At 54.4% G+C, this 19,523-nt stretch overlaps 6 protein-coding genes across 6 annotated transcripts; 2 read left to right on the forward strand and 4 right to left on the reverse strand.

Annotated features, from left to right (window-relative positions):
* Positions 1 to 879: 879 nt before the first annotated feature.
* PG997_007841 (translocation protein sec63) lies at positions 880 to 2,243 on the forward strand (the record flags this gene model as incomplete). Its single annotated transcript, XM_066812156.1, has 3 exons — positions 880 to 1,342; positions 1,416 to 1,972; positions 2,046 to 2,243. The coding sequence occupies 3 exons, from the start codon at positions 880 to 882 to the stop codon at positions 2,241 to 2,243; spliced, it is 1,218 nt and encodes a 405-aa protein (XP_066667498.1).
* Positions 2,244 to 2,500: 257 nt separating this feature from the next.
* PG997_007842 (ribonuclease T2) lies at positions 2,501 to 3,601 on the reverse strand (the record flags this gene model as incomplete). The annotated part of the gene is made up of 2 exons (XM_066812157.1): positions 2,501 to 3,149; positions 3,246 to 3,601. The coding sequence occupies 2 exons, from the start codon at positions 3,599 to 3,601 to the stop codon at positions 2,501 to 2,503; spliced, it is 1,005 nt and encodes a 334-aa protein (XP_066667499.1).
* A 2,607-nt stretch (positions 3,602 to 6,208) lies between these two features.
* On the reverse strand, positions 6,209 to 7,528 carry PG997_007843 (uncharacterized protein; the record flags this gene model as incomplete). Its single annotated transcript, XM_066812158.1, has 1 exon — positions 6,209 to 7,528. One exon carries the CDS (start codon positions 7,526 to 7,528, stop codon positions 6,209 to 6,211), a length of 1,320 nt encoding a protein of 439 aa, XP_066667500.1.
* Positions 7,529 to 8,993: 1,465 nt separating this feature from the next.
* On the forward strand, positions 8,994 to 11,710 carry PG997_007844 (uncharacterized protein; the record flags this gene model as incomplete). The annotated part of the gene is made up of 4 exons (XM_066812159.1): positions 8,994 to 9,010; positions 9,074 to 9,965; positions 10,026 to 11,386; positions 11,422 to 11,710. The coding sequence occupies 4 exons, from the start codon at positions 8,994 to 8,996 to the stop codon at positions 11,708 to 11,710; spliced, it is 2,559 nt and encodes an 852-aa protein (XP_066667501.1).
* A 1,204-nt stretch (positions 11,711 to 12,914) lies between these two features.
* PG997_007845 (uncharacterized protein) lies at positions 12,915 to 14,404 on the reverse strand (the record flags this gene model as incomplete). Its single annotated transcript, XM_066812160.1, has 3 exons — positions 12,915 to 13,202; positions 13,309 to 13,506; positions 13,568 to 14,404. 3 exons carry the CDS (start codon positions 14,402 to 14,404, stop codon positions 12,915 to 12,917), a joined length of 1,323 nt encoding a protein of 440 aa, XP_066667502.1.
* A 2,238-nt stretch (positions 14,405 to 16,642) lies between these two features.
* Positions 16,643 to 19,486, reverse strand: PG997_007846 (minichromosome maintenance 3; the record flags this gene model as incomplete). The annotated part of the gene is made up of 3 exons (XM_066812161.1): positions 16,643 to 16,676; positions 16,765 to 19,336; positions 19,414 to 19,486. The coding sequence occupies 3 exons, from the start codon at positions 19,484 to 19,486 to the stop codon at positions 16,643 to 16,645; spliced, it is 2,679 nt and encodes an 892-aa protein (XP_066667503.1).
* Positions 19,487 to 19,523: the final 37 nt, after the last annotated feature.

Below are 19,523 nucleotides of genomic sequence, written 5' to 3' on the forward strand. Positions count from 1 at the left end.
AGATTGGGAGGAAGCTGGACCAATAGCAGGTGCCGTTTCATCCTGGGCTGAAACGAAGACATGCCGGCACAAACGTTGAAGCTTCTAATAATAGCCAATGAATGTGGTTCTATTCAGTGGTTGCAAATCGATAGCACACATTTTAGTTGCAGACTGTTCAAATTCTCGAGCGTCAGTAAGTACCTAACCTACATATAGAGGTGGAGGAGGCCCTTTCCCCATCAGCATTCATGTATGCATGCGTGTATGTCTGCGCGGCGACACATCGCAGTGGAAACTGGTTGAAAACATCATATGTTAGGTCTATCTCATGGCAGCTGCTTGCAATTTGTACAATGATCTCCCCTCTCCTCTTTTTAGCATCTCACAGAATTCGGGTTCCTCTTCCACCTGATAACAGCCTACCCTCCTACCCTTGACGACGCTAGGCGTTATTGCACTAATCGGCAGTCCAGTTCTACCCAGCATCGCTTACACACTTGGGGCGAGATGGAGAGGGAAGGACAGCCTCACTGTATATGCGTGCGTTTTCTTCTTGGTTGTGTTGAAAGTAGATGCGGTGCTTACCTAACTTATCAAATTGGCGAGAGCGGTGCAAGCGACATATTGTTATGTATTTCATAAGCTTGAGGCTAAAGTGGCCTGAACACGTTTCGTGTCCTTAAGCCAACGGACCCAATTAAATTATTGCAGCCCGCGCTTTGCTCTACCTAGTTGCCAGATATCAGTCCTGAGCTGAGTCTTCAACCTTGCCCATCTAATTCTACCACTTTGAAGCGTCATCCACCAACCGGTCGCACCCACCCTGCGCATTCGACCTAGACAAGCCAATCCAATTGAACACTGTTAGATTCCATTGCATCTAGTCACGGATTCAATATGGCGGACGAAGAGCAGCAGCAGCAGCAGCCGCAGCAGCAGCCTCCGCCTGGAGAGCAGGGCCAGCAGCAGCAGCAGCAGGGCCAGCAGGGCCAGCAAGGCCCCCAACCCGGTCAACCAGGAACCATCACCTTCCAGTTCCCGCCCGGCGTCCAGCCCACGCCCGAACAGATCGAGATGATGAAGCAGAAGCTTGCCGCGGATGCTGAGAAGGCTGGCATGACCATCCCCGAGTTCCTCGAGGAGATCAAGAAGCAACGCCAAGCACAGATCGAGGCCATGCAGCGACAGCAACAAATGCAAGCCCAGCAGCAGCAAGGCGGCCCGCAACAAGGACAGCCGCAGCCTATTCAGCCTGGCCCTCCGAATCCCGTCGCCATCGCCATGGCTAATTTCCTGCGAGGCCAGACTCTGAAGCCCAGAACCTGCATCTTCAACGGCCAGCGCAAGGACATGTTCAAAGGTATGCTGATTATACGTAACTCGATAGTCTCTAGTATCGTCTGCGACGAATATACTGATATACCTCCCAATAGTCAAGCGTGCTCTCCGAGCCCTCCAGTCCCCCGCCTATGAGAAGGCGCGCAAGAAGAACCCCGCCCTGCCTGAGATCACGGACCGCGCCAGTCTCGAGAACGCCTTCAAGCTTCTCCCGATGTCGATGTTGGCACTGCGAGTGAGCAAGATCGACCCCCACGAGGGCCACGATCATGCGCCCAAGAAGGGCAAGCGCGTCAAGGGTCTTTGGACCGTTAAGATCGAGCAACAGCAGGAGGCCCACGACGACATGTATTACATCTGGTTCTACGAGGGTAGCCAGCTCATGCGTAAGGTCTACGCCGGCCTGGCCCTCGTCGTCATCTTCACTCTAGTCCTATACCCCCTGTGGCCCCTCGTTCTGCGACAGGGCGTCTACTACCTCAGCTGGGGCTTCTTGGGTCTGTTGGGACTGTTCTTCGCCATGGCCATCTTCCGAGTAATTCTGTTCTGTATCACCTACTTCACCAACTCTCCTGGTCTCTGGCTTTTCCCCAACCTGTGGGAGGATGTATCGTTCATGGACAGTTTCCGACCCGTCTGGGGATGGCATGAGGTAAGCTAACCATTAAATCGCACAACGGGCACTGGTTGCCTCATCACGATCAATTCGCTGACATTTTATATAGACTGTCAAGCAGAAGAAGAAGAAGACGAAGTCGTCCAAAGGCATGAGTCACGAGACGGCTGCTGGCTTCGCTGGCTCCACTGGACATGCTGCTCCTGCCACTGCGACGACGACCGGTACCGATACCCAGATTCAGACTGCGCCCCAGCAGCGGGCTTACGCGGCGCCTCAGGTGGAGGAGCTGGGCGATGACGAGTAAAAGTAGACAGGGGTCCAGATGCACGGCACGGCGTTTATGGCGTTGAAGAGTCAGTCTAATATTCTAGATTGCTCTGGCGGGATGTCTTTCCAGACAGAGCAATACGGCTGCATAGTTATATTATAGTGCTAATGGGGTCTATCCTACACTCGCACTGACTGGCATTGAACATTATTATTCATTATGTGTCTATAAAACTATTCTTGGTTGGGTCCAAGGTATCTTTACCGCCCTCGTGACGAGCAGAACACCCTTGCCTAAACTTCGGAGCCAGCGGTCCGCTCGTAATAATGCAAGGCCCCAGGGGTCTGGGCGCAGTTGGTCAGACGGCCACCGGTGATATTGGCGTCAACCGCAAGGCCCTGCTGGCGCTGCACGCGGCCGTAGACGTGGTAGTAGTACCAAATCTCGTTGATGACGGTGTAGCCGGCGTCGGAGCTGCCCTTGCCGGCGTCGGTGGTGTTGTACTTGGGTCCCGCGCAGCCGATGTAAGGGACGGCGCCGAACCCCTGGGTGAGGGGCCTCGCGAAGTCGGCGAGCGAGAAGGTGCTCGCGTTGGACGGGCGGACCCCGCTGGCCTCGAGCCAGGCCCAGGTCGGCAGGCGGCGGTGGAAGGCGGCGGCGGTCTCGAAGAAGTCGGCCACCTCCTCGTGCTCGCGGTACTGGGGCCCGTAGCACTCGATGTCGAAGGTGCTGTAGCAGGTCGCGTGCTTGCTGAACTCGTGGCCCCAGAAGTCCCCGTTCCGCCAGCCCGGCTGCGCCACCCAGTGCACGCCCATCCAGGCCAGCAGGTCCAGCTTGCCCAGCGGCGCCAGGAAGGTCCCGAAGTCCGGGCCGCGCCAGGCGGGGGACGGGCGTCCCGTCCGGCGTGCCGGTCGTGGTGTTGGGTGAGGGGAGGGGGTCGTACTGCCGGGTTAGATCGCAGTATTGGGTGTAGGACCCGTTGCAGAAATCGGGCCAGAGACCTGTGTATAGCATGCATTTATTAGTTTTTCTGGACACCTCAATCCATTCTTCGTCTTCTCCTTGGTTGGAGGAGAGACTGTCCTGGGACTGGGCAACGTACCGTGAAGCGTCCAGGCATCCTTGGGCAGCACCTGCCCCTCCGACTCGAACCCCGTGTATGTGTTCCAGAACTGCGTCGCCAGCACCAGCCCGCCGAACGTCTCGGTGCAGCACGTGTCGACGGCGCTCGGGTCCGAGGCGCCGGACGAGCACGACAGGATCGGGTCGACGAGCGAGCACGTGTGGTTCAGGTTGCTCATACCCGGGTACAGGCCGGCGACAGCCTTGTGCACGAAGAGCGACGCCGCAATGGCGGCGCCGGCAGTGATGCGGCGGCAGCGAGTGTTGGGCATGGTGGGTTCCCGGCTGTGAGGGCTGTGACGTTGGTCGACTACGAGTGGCAACAAATAAGACCAGACAAACAGAGCCAAGGTTGCGGGAGAGGAGGCGAGGGAGTGCGCTCTATCAAAAGGCGGGACTCGGTGTGGGCGATCTTTATCTATTATATACATGTACCTGCATACGTATGTACATCGGTAGGTGCTCTATGCCTACAGTATATTCGAGCAGGCTTTACGCCCTCGGCGGATCCTTGTAGCAGGGCCGCGCCGGCAGCAACCAGGATTGGAGTATTTCTAGATGTGGGAAGAGCTACATGGATACATAACCGACATGATGTCAACATGGAATCGCGGCCGCTTCTGGTATTCTTTCTTTTCTTTTCGTTTTTCATCAATTCCAAAATTCCAGCTGCGGAAAGCTGAGAGAGAGGGAGAGATGCATTGCATGGTATCAATCGTCCACCTGCTTTATCCCGGTGCTGTGAGAGGTCAATTGGAGATGGCGCTAGGGACCTCCCTGGTAGTAGTAGCGGCGGGGAATATGCCACGGCGGCCATGCGGTGGGCCTCGAACTACACTTGCTTAGGAAGCTGCTTCGACTCTGTCGACTTTTTTCCCATCCGCCACCGAGTGGTCGTTGTCTCGTTCGTTCCGCGGCCGACGTAGCCGACGGTCATCGGTAATACATACCTACGTATGGTTCCCCTTGCTGATGCCGCCAAGTGGTGGTGCGTATTGACAAACCAGGCTTCGGCGAACAATTGGCTATGGGTTATATCCTCTGGTGGCCAAGCCCACGTGCCCAAGTCATGTAGGTCTCGCCGGAGATTACAGCGCCTGCGACGGCATCCTGGTATCTACTGTCCAATGAGGCAGGGTAAGTACCTGGCCAATTTCCAGGTACGCCAGGATGGGATGAACTCCCAGTTAAAAGTGGTATTATATCATTCATGGATAAACCCCAAACCCAACCAGTCGGTACGCAAGGTATAGGTTGGTAGAGAAAACTCGAACCGCGAAAGGAATCATTGATACGCTTTTCAGATCACGGTCTCCAATCTAGGTTGCAGTCTCTATGTCCGATGCTACTGGAGTACCCCCATATCAGTTCGGCTTCACGTCGCCGGGTGGTATGCATAACAAACGAACCAAGTAGTTGGAAATACTTCTCATGGGTTTAAGACCAGGCTGACAACTGACATGGTCCACTTCCATTTCTTTATTTCGAAATGACAACATCATAGCAATGTTTGATTCTGGGAAAGAATACTTGCCGCCTCCACCATCCGGTGATAGAGGCAGTACAGGCATTCGATCACGAATCAAATTGGATTTTCCTTCTATTGCTGGCTTCTACTTCGCTTACCATTGCCGATTCTTGTCACATACATGTATGGTATATTCAGAGAGGTGCCTCTCTCGTATGATCGCAGATTGGCAATGGCATAGACACTTATTGCACTGAACTTTAGAATTTGATACCGAGGACTCTGGTAGACTTGATACGTTTTTGGCCACAATATTGCTGCATATCACCATGCTCGGAGACTATTCCGCTATCTCCTAAATCAGAAGCGGATATTTGAGTACAGACGATGCTTCCAGGTGGATGTGCATATCCCATAGTTTTGCTATGATGTAGCGGGAGGCGAGCCTAGGAGAGGAACTACCATTGAAGACGCCGACGTGTACAAAACCCAGTAGTTATCCCATGCCGGATACTTGAGGAAATATTGCCGTTTCGAAGCCATCATTGCAGGCGCTCTGGTGGAATTCCAGGTTGGGGCACACTATCTTCGCACGTAAATCCGTAGCACCTACATCATCACCACTTACCAAGAGAAATTGAAGGGCTACTGCGGATGGCGATAACTATTGTTGCCCATAGATCACGGGACAAAGGCAAGCATTGTGAGTAAGTGCTTCACGTTAGAGGCGGCAATGTCCGTCTCTTTCTCTCTCTCTACTACCACGTACATGCAGCTGGATTAAGAATCTAGGGTGCTGCTCGAACTGACTAAATAATCCACAAGGGATGGTGCTAAATTTAGCTACACATGACCGGCCTAGATTATCGAACCATCTCGTCTCAGAGGTTGACTGTTGGAGCGACGGAGATACCAGGAACGCAAACTCCTCCCGATATATCGGGGCGCCGGGCCACCCGGATACGCCGGAACCCGGAGGTGGTGCATTTGTGTGTAGCACGAGTGCTTCCAAACTTTTCGCATATCGGACATCTGACTGCTTCTATACACCCTCCCTTAGGCTTGGACCGGACTGACCGGCAACACGTGTTTCCTGTGTTTGACTCATTGCAACTCTTGTCTAGTTCTCGTTCTATTCTGACGTTGATGGCCCGGGCTATGGACTATTCAAGGCATCCGCCTGGGGCCCGCCATCCAAGACACCATGCGTCTCGGCTGCGACAGAGCCCGCGGTCTATCCAAATTTACAAAGAAGTATATGTACATTCTTCAAAACAAGGACCATCTATTGGTCTCATGGGTCCCCCAATATCCGCTGCTCATCGTGTATAGCGCCAATCTATTCGACCCTAACTCCTCGCCAAATGCACGATAACCGCAAAGAACGCTCAATCTGTCGTAGGCTGCTGCATTATACAGTCTCGATGCGCTTCAAAATGGAGTCGACGTTACTGTCGCTTCCGCTGCCCTCCGGGCCACCCATCCACCGCCGCATGGACTCTAGGGCGTGCCCATATTCGATGTGGACGCTCTTCTTGGGCCACATGGGTGGCGGCTTATCCCATGCATGCTTTGCGCCTTCTACCACGCGCACACTTATCTCCTTGTCGGCATCCCGAAGACGGTCGGCAAAGGTGTGCCCTTCGGCCAATAGCATGTCGTATTCGCAGATGCACAGATGCAGAGGAGGGAGCTTTGCGAGGATATCATCCGGCATGAGCCCCGGTGATAGACGCGGGTCATCCCTGCTTTCCTTCGGCAGCTTCGGGTAGAGGTAGGACGCGTCGAAAAGGTCTGTCATGTTCTTGGGAAGTGTCAGATCAGGCTTCGAACACGTCGTACGCTTCTGAGGCCGGCTGATAGTATAATCCAGTAGAGGATAGAACAGGCAGAAGCCGGCAATCTTGGGCGGCGTTTGATACGCCAGTTCATACCCCCATCTCAAGGGTGTCTGCAGAAGCACCCAGCACGCCAATGACAAGCTGCCTCCAGCGGAGAAGCCTGAGATGTACACGCGATCAGGGTCAATACCAAATTCTTCAGCTCGGGATGTGATTTGTATGATAGCATCTGCACAATCTTCGACCGGCGTGGGAAAAGGAAACTCCGGCGCAAGACGATAGTTGACAGAAAATACGACAGCCTCTATACCCTTCATCGCCGCACCGGCCCAATAAGCATCATCTGTCCCCTGACCAACTACAAAGCCGCCCCCGTGGAAGTTTATGATGGCGGGACGGTTCGTCTTGGCGATAGTCAAGCGGTTCTTCGCCGTCTGCTGCTCTGAGGACTTGGGTTCCCATATCTCAACCTTGATCTTGTCTTTGCCCCTGAACTTGCCGAGAGTCGAGTCTAACCAGATGACTGCCGTAGGTGCTAGAGCTGAGAAGTTCATTAGACTGAAGCCTAAGTGGGCGGCTTGCCGGAGTGCATAGGCACGGGCCGATAGAAGCCAACGGGAGCCCTGTTCTAATGGGTTGATGTAGTCATCATCTCCTTTGTCTGTTTCCGTTTCCGTTTCCGTATCGTTCGGGCTGGGTATTGAGGATGCCGTCGACTTGTTGTTTTTGCTGTTTTTCATACTCAGGAGCGATGTCGAGCGCTTCAGGGCCGAGGCTGATCGCCTTAGAGAGCTGCGACTGGCGGTGCGGCGAAGACCATTCGAAAACCACGAGGTAGATTGACTGGTAGGCGCCGCCGGACGTTGGGGGACTTGGAGACGGTCGGCCATGGCTTTGTGGTGTTTATTAAAAGAAGGATTTCAGAACGAATGTCAATCAATCTGCCTTAGAACAGAAAGACTATGGCGGCCCGTTGGGCATGGATTCAATGGATGAGTTGTAGGTACGGAATAGCGACAGAAAGGATGGTGGAAATCCGGTTCCCGGCAGAAAGGAACGGTGGTACGGTGTGTTGAGGTATGATGTCAGCAGGAGGAGCGGGTACAGTACAACGGCATGGAGGGGAAATGGGCGTGGGCGATGTATCGGGAGATGAACGGGGACGATCGGGGTTTAATCAACAAGCCATCACTGGAGTCTTCCTCAAGCTTCTCGCAGGCAAGCGGCTGGTTCAGGCACAAGGGCAGGGAAGCTGGTCGCAGGCTGGCAGGATCTGAATCAAGCAGAGTCGGCGCTGGGCAGTTGGCCGGGGCCGCTGACGTCAGGTCACAAAACCACGCGTTGGGCAGATCCAGCTGCGCTTGGTAGGTGGCATGTCCCTGACCTAATCACCCCACCGGCCCTAGCATCGCTGACACATGTACACTACTTGACAGTGGTACTGTACAACCCACATCCCTCTTCGAGAGGGATTGCGCACAGCCGGGGGGACACAAGGGGACGAATCAGAAACAAATCGCTTGGCTCTTGGCAGGCCTGCATGCGACGACAAGGGTCGTGGCAATGCGGACATCATTCAAGCATTTTGCGGCGCCTGGGCGCCCTGGCCACGGACTTCTGCCCTGTCTGCCCTGCGCGCGGGACCTGATTGCCGGGCGTCAGGGATGGATGTGACATTGGTGACATAACATCTTTAAATTTCTCTCGCTTTGTTTCTAATGTCCGCCAGCCGGCCAGTCAGAGCCAGCCAGCGGTTCTGGTTCTGTTCCGAGCGGGCCCAGCCAGCCAGCCAGGCTGGAGCGAAACGTCCGGTGGATTCTCGATGGTATTACTGAATCAATCCGAATCCGCCCATGCTGGAGTGCTGGAGTACTGGAGTACAGGGCCCAATGCGGGTCTGGTCACTGATATCTGATGTCTTAACGTCTAAGCTAGACGGGCGGGATGACGATGACGTACAGCATCTCGATGCACTTGCAATCCGCTCGCTCAGCTTCCCATGCACAAACAATTCCAGTCGAGAACTATGTACCTGCTGCCCGAACTGGTTGGCTTGTTGAGACGAATTTCAAATCCGCTCAAAAGTGTGCCCTCCCCCCTCTCTCGCCTCCTCGCTCCCTTTCAGCTGCCTCGGTCTCGGTCTTGACGGAGACTACCACTGCACTACCCTGACTCATTTTATTATTGTAAACATTGTCTCCCCTCCCTAAAAGCGAGCAGCTTGCCCATCCTTTTCCATTATTTTTTTGTCATCCAGATCAATACCCAGCGGTTTCTTGTGCTGGTGACTTCTTCAGATCTGCACGGGACTCTTCTTAGAGGACTCACCTGCTACATCCCTCCTAATTCGCCACCATGCCGCATACACTATCGTCGGTTCCTAACCCTTTGGCCCGGATTACCCATTCGGTAACCACACGGCTACGTTCAAACAGTAGCCCCAAAAGTCCCAAAAGCCTCCATAGCGCCCAGAGCTCCCAGTCTTCCAACCTGCCCAGAGACGATGGCGCTTCTGAAGGAAGGCGTTCCCGCCGCAGCGAGGATATTATGCACAGCCCAAAGCTTTCCAAAGACGAACGCATCCACCACGAGCGTGAAAGCTTAGACTCGCGCCGCAAAGAGGAGTTTGCCCGCGCTCTGGTCGAGGATGACCCCGATGTCCGCGCCCGCTACGGTGAGCTTGGCGAGCTCGCCGAGTTCTCCTCGATCGAGGAGATCTCAACGCTCCCCCCTGGTACCGAAGTTGCCTTCCGAGCTAGGATTTTCACCCAACGCCGAGTCTCTGCCCACCTCGACTTCGTACTGTTCCGTGATCAGACGCACTCGATTCAAGGAGTCCTGACAGATGTTGAGGGCAGCCGGCACATGGTTCGTTGGGTTCAAAGGCTGCACCCGGAGTCCCTGGTTCACGTCAAGGGACGCCTGAAGGAACCTCACAGTGCTGTGCGTTCTGCTACACACTCAAATGTCGAAGTCGATATCCACTCGATTCACCTTGTCAACCCGGCAAGCAACTTGCCCGGGTGGGACAATTACGAACCCTCCGACTCCCTCCACACGCGCCTGCTATCGAGAGTTTTGGATCTTCGCCATCCCTCCAACCATGCCATTTTCAAGATCCGTTCAATGATCACGCGCACGTTCCGTGCCACGCTGGACCAGAGCGGCTTCCTCGAGATCCAGACGCCTAAGCTGCAACCAGCTGCCACCGAAAGCGGAGCCTCCGTCTTCAAGGTGAACTACTTTGGACGAACAGCCTTCTTGGCACAGAGTCCTCAATTGGCCAAGCAAATGGCCATTTCCGCTGATATGAACAAAGTGTTCGAGGTATGTTATTCTTGAAGCGATGGAGTCCCTTTTTCTTTCACATGCTAACATTTTATACAGGTCGGTCCCGTATTCCGCGCGGAGAACTCCAACACGCATCGGCACTTGACTGAATACACTGGTCTGGACCTCGAGATGGCAATCCACCAGGACTACCACGAGATGATGATGGTTGTTGAAAGGACCCTTAAAGCCATGATCAAAGCTGCTCAAGCTATGCCTGAGTTGCAGGTGGTTAGGGAAAGGTGGCCCAGCGAGGACGCTGTTGTTCTTGAGCAAACACCTGTGCTTCATTTCCTTGAGGGTATCGAAATGCTGCGAGCCGACGGGAGAGAAGTCGACATTGAGGATCTCTCGACACGTGACGAAATCCGACTAGGAGAACTAGTAAAGGAGAAGTATGGCTCTGATCTCTACATCCTGGATAAATTCCCCGCCAATGCCCGCCCCTTCTACACACACAAGGACGATAACAACCCTGAATTTACCAATTCATTTGATATCTTCCTGCGTGGTCAAGAAATCTGCACCGGAGGCCAGAGAATCCACGACGCGAAGCTGCTTCGGGAAAGCATGGCGAAAGCCAAGATTCGAGAAGACGACATGAAGGAGTACCTGAGCGCATTTGACTTGGGAGCCCCTCCGCATGCCGGTGCTGGCCTTGGCCTGGAGCGTGTGGTATTCCTTCTGCTGAACCTTGGCGATGTAAGGAATGCAACCATGTTCCACAGAGACCCCAGGTCACTGCCTGAGAAGCCGCCCACTCTCCCCCACCCCGAAGCCGATACTACCAAGCACTGGACATACGACCAGGCGCCGCCGATAGAAAAGCTTATTGCCAACTATGGTGATGCATCAAACACATCCTGGTTAGACGACCGCTTCGAGATATGGCGCCATTCGAATGGTGCTGCGATTGGTTGGGCAAAGCAAGATCGCTTTTGCATGGTTGTTGGTGACCCTCTTTGCGACATGTCGCAATATGCCGATGTCACCTCATCGTTCGTCAAGTATGTTACACACGAACTGAAACTTACACCAGTATGGATGCTGGTGTCGGAGACTGTCCAGCAAATTCTCGCCCAGAACCAAAAGTGGCGCACTCTTAGCTGCACGGAGGAACAGCGCGTCGACTCGAACAACCACCACCAACCTGAGAACTACAAGCAGAACCTCCGCCGCGTGGAACGCGAAGGGGTTGACATTGACGAGGTCACAGTGGATGAAGGCTTCATGAAGCGTGCTGACAAGGCTATCGAAGCCTGGAAGGCTTCGCGCAGCGAGAAGGGCAAGCAGGTGCACTTGACGGAGATCAGACCGTGGGTCGACCAGGAGCACCGACGTTACTTTACGGCCGAGAAGGACGGCGAGGTTCTCTGCATGGTCGTGCTTGCGCAGCTGGCCCTCGCCACGGCTGGCAAGTGAAGTGGGCCATGGACTTCCCTGGTTCCCCCAGCGGTACCATCGAGGTGTTGATCGAGAAGGCGCTCAATGCCGTCTCCGGCCCCGTTACGTTCGGTGCTGGTGTCTCGGAGAAGCTGACTCCTGGCGCCCGGCTTGGCGGTGTCCGAGCCAAGTTCCTTGCCAACTCGTACGAGCTCATTGTCAAGAGTTTGCGCCTCACTAACAAAGCTTCTTTCCGCGAGAAGTTCGGAGTGGTTGGCGAGTCGGTCTACATTTGCTACCCTCGCAGTGGCGTAGGTGTTCAGGATCTGAAGGAGATTGTCAAGTTTTTCGAAGACTAATTATCATCCCCCACGTTTTGGATGATCAAAAGGTTCATCAATACGGGTGCATTTGTTTTTCCCAATTAGAAAGACTTGGTTTATTTGCATCATAAAATTATACCCCCTTTTCCTCACATATTCCCCCTTGTTCTGGAGCGCCGAAGCATTTGCCTTTTTCCTTTGTTATCATACTATTGCGGAAGGACACGAATCCGCAGGGCTGGTGGACGGAAATTTGTGTTAGGTTACGAAGTAAATGTTCAACTGTATGATGGCTTTTCTCTCGATGTTTGTGGATTGGACAAGGCGGTTTTGAATCATTGGCACATGGTATTGTTATCTGATATCCCTTCTCTGTCATCCTTGAAGACAGGCATAATACCAGCTATTTACTGAATGCTCTTTTCCTGCTAATTTTGCCCCGGTGACCTATTCCTATGATGCTTTTGGACATTTCCATGGGAATATGCTGTAACTACCTTTAACCTAGAATTCCCATTGTAGTCGGTGGGATGACAAAAATAAATTGTAATTCCCCAGACAGGCTAAAATGCGTGCCGGCCCGCTGTTAGCTGGCGATCAATCTGAAACCACAATGAGATCATTTGCGGGAGGGTGGGATATTTTTGCTATGATACAACAGTGTGTGTGGGCAACTGGATGTGCGTTCGGCTTACATGTGCACGTTGTATCCGCTTGAAGTGGCACATGACGAAGCATTGTGGTTGGTGCGCTCGATCGAGGCGGACCAAGGAACTGTTACTGTGAAGGAAAGAAACCGTTTGCATGAACCCGTGAGAATATGCTTCTGTCTGTTTTCGTATTTTGTTATGTAAGTAATATTGAAGCTTGGTTGAAAATACAATTACAAAATTATCATCATCTTCTGCTTTCTTTCCATCATCAACCCCAACCAACAAGCCTGAGATTAATCTCTTCGTTTCGTCAAGAATTTCATATCCGCTGCTTTTTCACTGCTCACAGAAACACTTTTCTTCTTCTTCTCTCGTGATCATCATAACTAAAAAACTGGCGAACTGCTGCCAACACAACAGAGCCGGATGGGAGTAAAAGATCAATCAAGATAGATAGTGGGGAGCAAAAGGCATACACCACTGAACCATTACTGATTGAGAGATTCGGGGAGAGAGAAGGAGAAATGAAAAAAGGGTAAAAATATCCCCCTCCCCAAGCAAGAGTGCTTAAGCTGGTTTTCCTCTGCTTAGAGGAGAGCGGCGAGCACACCACCGACGACGGCCGCGACGCCGGCCATCTCCACGCGGCCGGCGGCGGCGATGGGGACGGCTGGGTAGGACGAGGTGGGCTTGGGCGGCGCGATGGGGGCGCCGGTGCCGCCGTAGCCGTAGCTCTGCTGGGGCGTCGGGGCCGTGGTGACGCCGTAGGGCGCCGTGGTCTCGACCTTCTTGGTGGTGGGAACGTCGACGGGGTAGGTCACGACGACGCTGCCGGTGGGGAGGACGGTCGAGGTGACGTAGGTGCCAGAGGCGGGCTGTTCGTTGGCTTGGTCAGCGGGGGTTTGGAGGGGTTTGGAGAGGAACGAAGCCGACAGAGCAGTGAGGTGAGTTCATGTATTTAAGGGGGGATGAAGTACTTACGCAGTTGTGGACCGAGGGCGGGCACTTGGTCAAGGTGATCTGCGACGTCGCGTACAGAGTCGAGGTGCTGACGGCGACCGGGTACGTCACGACGGTGGTGCCGGTCGGGACGACGCTGCTGGCCACGTACGTGCTGGAGGCGGGCTGTTTGTTTACTCTCCTGTTAGCCATGGCCTTCTTTCCTGTAATCTTCACTGTCTACGATGCGTAGGTCGGTAGGGAAAGGGGGTGATAAGGGGGGGCTAGCGGGATGACTTACGCAGTTGTGCACGTGGGGCGGGCACTTGGTGACGGTGTACAAGGACGTCGCGTACAGGGTCGAGGTGCTGCTACCGACGGGGTACGAGGAGACGGGGTAGGTCTTGGTCTCGGGCGTGGGCTTGGGTTTGCCGCTGCTGACCGGGCAGGTGGTGACATAGACGCTGGTCTCGACCGTGACGTAGGGCTTGGTCGTCGCCGGGCAGTCGACGACCGTCTTGGCGCAGCTCGTGACGGTGTACGAATGCACCTTGGTCACGGTCGACGTGGTCAGGACTTCGCTGTCGGTGGCGCCCGTCGACGGCGTGGCACTGGCGCTGGCGCTGGCGCTGGGACCGTGACTGTACGTGCTGGTGCTGGTGATGTGGTGCACGTGGCTGCTCGAGCGGCTGCTGCTCGTGACGGGGACGGCAGAGCTCGACGACGACGGCACCGCGGCGGAGCTGCTGATCCCCGTGGGTGTGGTGGTGGCAGGGGTGGACGAGGTGGTCAAGACCTCGGTTGTGACGGACGAGGTTGTCGTGGCAGGGGGAGGGGCCGACGACGACGACGCGGAGTGGGAGTAAGTGTAGGTGATGCAGGAGCAGGCCGAGGAGATGAGCTTGACGTCGTTGTCACAGTTGGCGAACTCCTGGGGCACGCCCGAGGCGACCTTGTGGGGGGTGGTGAGGAAGTCCCAGCAGAAGGCCGGGGCCATGCCGATGTGGTCCTTGTCGATGAAGGCGCGGTAGCAGTTGTCCGCCTCGCAGTCAGGGTACGTCCAGCGGGGGCCCAGGCGGGCGGCGCTGGCCATGCCGCTCAGGGCGAGAGCGCCCATGCTCATGACGGTTCCGTGCATGGTGATGGTGGTGATGACAAGTAGGTATATGAAGTGGTTATTGAGGTAAGTGATATGTTATAAGTAGGTATGTAGAGTAGCGAGTGACTATAGCGCAAGGCTACGGATATGTTTGGTACTGAGAGAAACGAGTGACTTGGTACACTTTGGCTTACACGAGAATGGGGGAAAGGAGGGCCTTCATGACGGAAAGGGGGACGAGGATATCCGGATCTTTATAGAAAACGGATCTGCGTGTGAGTGCCAACGCACGCTACCATACCACCTACACACTACACCACCAACCAACCAATACCCATAACACCCCCAGCTAGTGTTGGTGTTTGTCATGTATGTACGATCCATCCATCCATCCATCCATGCCTGCCGACGATGGGGGCGGCTGCGGCGTCGCCAGCAACAAGCATGCTCACGCGAAAGAGGAGCGCGGTACATAGCATAGCCAGCCCGGTTAATGCAGGGGCAAAAAGGCAGGCTAGCAACAAGACGCATATGCAGCACACCCATCATCCTCTCTTCTCAGCGGCCAGACATGGGAACCGTTAGATCAGATGCCTGTATGGCCTCGCCCCCATTGGCTAGACGCCAACACGGGAGCAGCGCCCAACAGGAACCCAAAAGAATCGTTGCCCCGCGACTTCGTTTTTGTCTCTGCCTTCCCTTTCCGTCCCGTTAGTTTTTTTTCCTCGCCCGTTTTGTTCCTGCAGCTGTACTCCGCGAGGAAAAGTGGCGTCCAACGAGGAATCGGCCAGCGTGCAAAATTGGTACCACGGCGCGTGCGGGTTCGCCTCGTGGAGAAATGTGTAAATTACACTTCAGCCCGGCGGCCAATCTCTGCAAAGTGCGCGCGTGCTCTTTTCCTTCTTCTTCGTCGCCGTTGCTTTCTTCTTGCCGTTGATTATTGCCTTTTTTCCTTTTTCGCGGCTGTGATATGGGGACCGTAGCAACCACGAAGTAAGGGACATTCAGGAAGTCCTGGGCTGGCAAGATGGAAAGGAATATGGATCGCGGGATTCAAGACAAGAAAGAACGAACCCGGCTGTCCACTCTTATCCGACCCTTCATGTGGTGAGGTTGTTTCTGGATTGGGTTGGCCTATATCCATCCATGCGGTGTTAGTCTTGGTGCGGCCTGCCAATCTGGGGAATCTGCCTGCCCAGGCTCTAGGTGCCTTTTCCGACCCCCGCGGGGAGGAGGGGGGGCGCACAGCGGCACACCACGCAGCAGGGCACGCGGGCAGACAGCACCATTCTCGGCGCAATCCTGCACACCCCTCGGGAATCCATCTGCTAATCCATACCTGGGGCCGCCTATTTCCTTTCTCCCCGTCGTCCCTCGGGTATAGCTGACCTCCGCGAAGAAGGGCGACCCATTGTTGCCGAGTACTGCTCGTAGAAACAGACCACGTCCAATGTAACAGACGTAAGGGAGGAGGTCTCGAAGGTTAGAGCCAGTGAATGGCGCGCGACTATTTGATCTTTTCCTTTTGGCATACCGCCGAGTCTGTCCAGCCGGGTAAGCTACCTGATAAAAGTACCCAAAACACTGTCTCAGCTATTCCCAGCCTCGCCTTGTTCCTTCTTGCACCCCAAGAATAGAAACCTCCAATAGCAGCAGCTATACTTGTCTACCGACCCCACACCTACCGGTCGATTTGTCAGTAGGTAGATAAGGCGGCGCCATCGGTTCCCATTATGGGAAAATATCGCCGACTATGTTGTAAGACCCCGAACAGGACGTGTAGGCTTTGATTCCGATCTTCACCTTCCCATCCGCTTAGGATAACGAGATGGGAAATTATGAGCAATGTTCGTTTTCGTGGTGGCTCTACTCGCACGTCAACTCCAGACTGCAACCTGCATTCAAACCCAACATACCGCCGGAACAATTTACCGACTGGCTGGGAACAGGATCCTACCGTGTCGGGCTCCGTCAGAAGTGCTCCCGTGTTTTGCTAGTACCATCTCGTCCCGTTTTGTCTTGCCGCCTCACAGTGAAGCAATGTTTTCATTTTACACTTGCTTGGTATTGTAGCTCATTGACTATCTCATTACTATCGATATCATCATCGCGGCGCTATGCTAAGCCATGGGCACTAGCTCATACTCGTGAGGACCGACATGCCCATATGAGCCCGTCCTGCCGGAACGCCATTCATCTCATCATCGCAGGTATTTCCTCTTTGACATCAAACCTCGGTCGTAACGACGGCAATAAAACACGCAAATCCGCTCATGTCTATATCTTGTAAACCAAATCGCCGTCCGTGTACCTGTGCAGAAGAAGCATATTAGTATCGAATAATTAAAAAAAAAGGGGCGGATAGGTTTGTGGGGAGGGAAGAGCAGTCAAAAACTTACATCACTTGGTTGGCCTCATCCATACGCTTGAGAGCCTTGATCGCCTCATCACGGCCGAAGGCGCCGCCGTTCCTGCCGCCGACGCGTCCGTTGACAGCGGTAATCACTTCGCCGACATCCGCAGAATCGTCCTCAAACAGATCCGTGTTAAGGAGCTGACCAAGAGTCGTGCGGAACGTCGCCAATCGCTCTGAGCTGATGGGCCCGTCGATGTTGAGAGAGGCTGCGCCCGAGGCAAGGTCGGCGTCTTCTTGTGTATCCTCTTGCGACTCCAGCTGCGACGCGGGCACTGATGACGCAAACGAGGTTTGCGACTGCGTAGGTGCGGCGGAGCTGGATGCACCAGGCGCAGTGCGACGCGACCGTCGCGGGGTGGCATCGTAGATGTCCTCATCCTCTTCTTGGGGAGCAGGAGCCGGTGTAGAAGAACCGCCATTGGTACCGTTAGTAGCGGCGCGGCGGCCCTTTTGTTGATCCCGCGCAGACACCCGCGCCGATCGAGCGGCACTTGTGCTTGTGCGATTGGATGTGCCCCTGGCAGTGCCACTCTCGTCATCGTCATCAGAGCTCTCCTCGCTGGAAGAATCAGACTCCACCACCTGAGTGCGCCTGCGCTTCTTGCGAGAATCGTCCTCGACGACCTCCTTGAACAAAGCAAACCTAAGAATACCTTCAGCTGCAAGAGCATCTCGCTCCTCCACGCGGTTCGAGAGACGGGCCTTGGCATGTGCGGTAGCCAGACGGATGATGGTTTCCAACGAACGGACTGTCAGTGGTGACGTCCTTCGCTGGTTGCCTTCCATCTCGTCGTTTCGGAGACCGACATAAACCTCGGCTATCCGCTCAGAAGCGGCCTGGGTAAGGACAGGCTTTATTCTGTTCTTGGCATACTGGATGTACTTCTTCATAAATGGGATGCTGAGAACCTCGTGACGCTTGTTAGCGCCCTTGCCGGTGGTCAGAGTGACACCTGCGTGAAGCATACTATCGAACTTCTCGTACACGTCCGTAGGTCTCTGGGTGTCATTTTGACTCTGCATTGCGACACCCAGAGATTGTGAGTTGTTCTCACGCACCGGGGCGCCTTCGTCTGTACCGGCTTGGCGGTAGCGGTGCATACGTAGAACGTGCTCCGAGATCTGTCGGTCTCTTGTATCCTCAATGTCGTCCGTCACAACGAACAGCAAATCGAAACGGGACAACAGGGAGTCCGGAAGTGCAATGTTCTTGTGGGGATCTTTGTGGGGATCGTATTGTCCGAAGATAGGGTTGGCAGCTGCGACCACACTGCAGCGGGCATTCAGGGAGGTATGAATACCGGCCTTGGCAATAGTAACAGTCTGCTGCTCCATGACTTCGTGGATTGCCACTCTGTCAATGTCAGACATCTTGTCGAACTCATCGATACAGACCACACCACGATCGGCCATAACCATGGCACCAGCCTCGAGCCTCCGTTCGCCTGTCTCCTTGTCTGAGGTGACAGCAGCTGTGAGACCAACGCCGGATGAGCCGCGACCAGTTGTGGCGATGGCCAGGGGCGCCGTGTTCAAGACAAAGCGAAGGAGCTGGGATTTGGCTGTAGACGGGTCACCAACCATAAGAATGTTGATGTCTCCTCTAAGATGTGTGCCGTTCTCCAAGTTCTTCTCCATACCACCAAGAAGCATGAGCAAAATGGCCTTCTTGATATAGTCATGACCATAGATACTAGGCGCCAGTGATTGAGAGAGGAGTTCGAAGAGGTTCTTCTTTTTCGCGATCTTGTTGATGTTGCGGATATCGGTGTCGGTAATCACGGCCGACGCGAGACCACCGCCCGACTTTGAGGAAAGGTGGACAATGTTGTTGGCTAACATGACCGTCTTGAACAGTGCACTATTGTGGTTGGTGTTGCGATTACCGAGTGTCCGATAGATACCAACCAATTGAATTCGATCACCAGGCTTCACCTTGTCGACGAGATCGTCGTCGAGGATGACATCGACACCGCGGGGCAGCTGACCGGCCGGGGCGCGCTCAGGCATCTCTTGGATAGAGATAGTCTGGTGGTCTCTGTAGGTACAGAAGCCATACTCAGTAAGGAGCGGGTTGCCTTCGTCGTCTTGTTGGGGATAGACGCTGGATGTCGTGACACCCGTGGTCATAGTCTGGTCTCGATATTCTCGGAAGTGGAAAATGTTCTTTGCCTCATTGAAATGTACACTCTTGACAACCTTGGGCCGGATCAGGGACGTTCTGGTGACGATACCCTCGATAGAGACCATGTTGTTGAGATGGAAGGACGACAGAGTACGCGGGTTGCAGGCATGCAAGCCAAAGCTACCGGCGAAGGCACAATAGTATAAAACATCTGCGTCTGTCTGGTCGGGCCGTGCTTGCGGCAGGGTCTTGACGATCTCCTTGAGGGCATGGTTGAAGGCAAGGGTGTAATCAAAGGGGTCGTTTAATAAGCCCTCGGCCATTTCTGGGTTGTGATCGCGGACGAGGTCGATATCGACGACCAATCGCCTCTGGTTCTTCTGGAGCATCGTAATGATGTCGGAGCGGTAGCTTCTAGCATGTTGATCGTCTGTGCCGGGCAGCGCAGTCAGCCTCTATCCTTCCCGCTTGGCCTACAATGGCTTGGAAGAGGGGGGTACAACTCACTGGGATCGAGGAACTCCTCGGCCAAGCGAATGCGCTCCTTGGTCGCTTCATCGCGAAGCATTAAAGCGTCCATGGTGCCTCAATTCCCCCTGTGGCTTGCTGTGGTGTGT

Source organism: Apiospora hydei, assembly GCF_038363865.1.
Source record: "Apiospora hydei strain CBS 114990 chromosome Unknown utg000006l_segment0_segment0, whole genome shotgun sequence".
Classification (NCBI taxonomy): domain Eukaryota; kingdom Fungi; phylum Ascomycota; class Sordariomycetes; order Amphisphaeriales; family Apiosporaceae; genus Apiospora; species Apiospora hydei.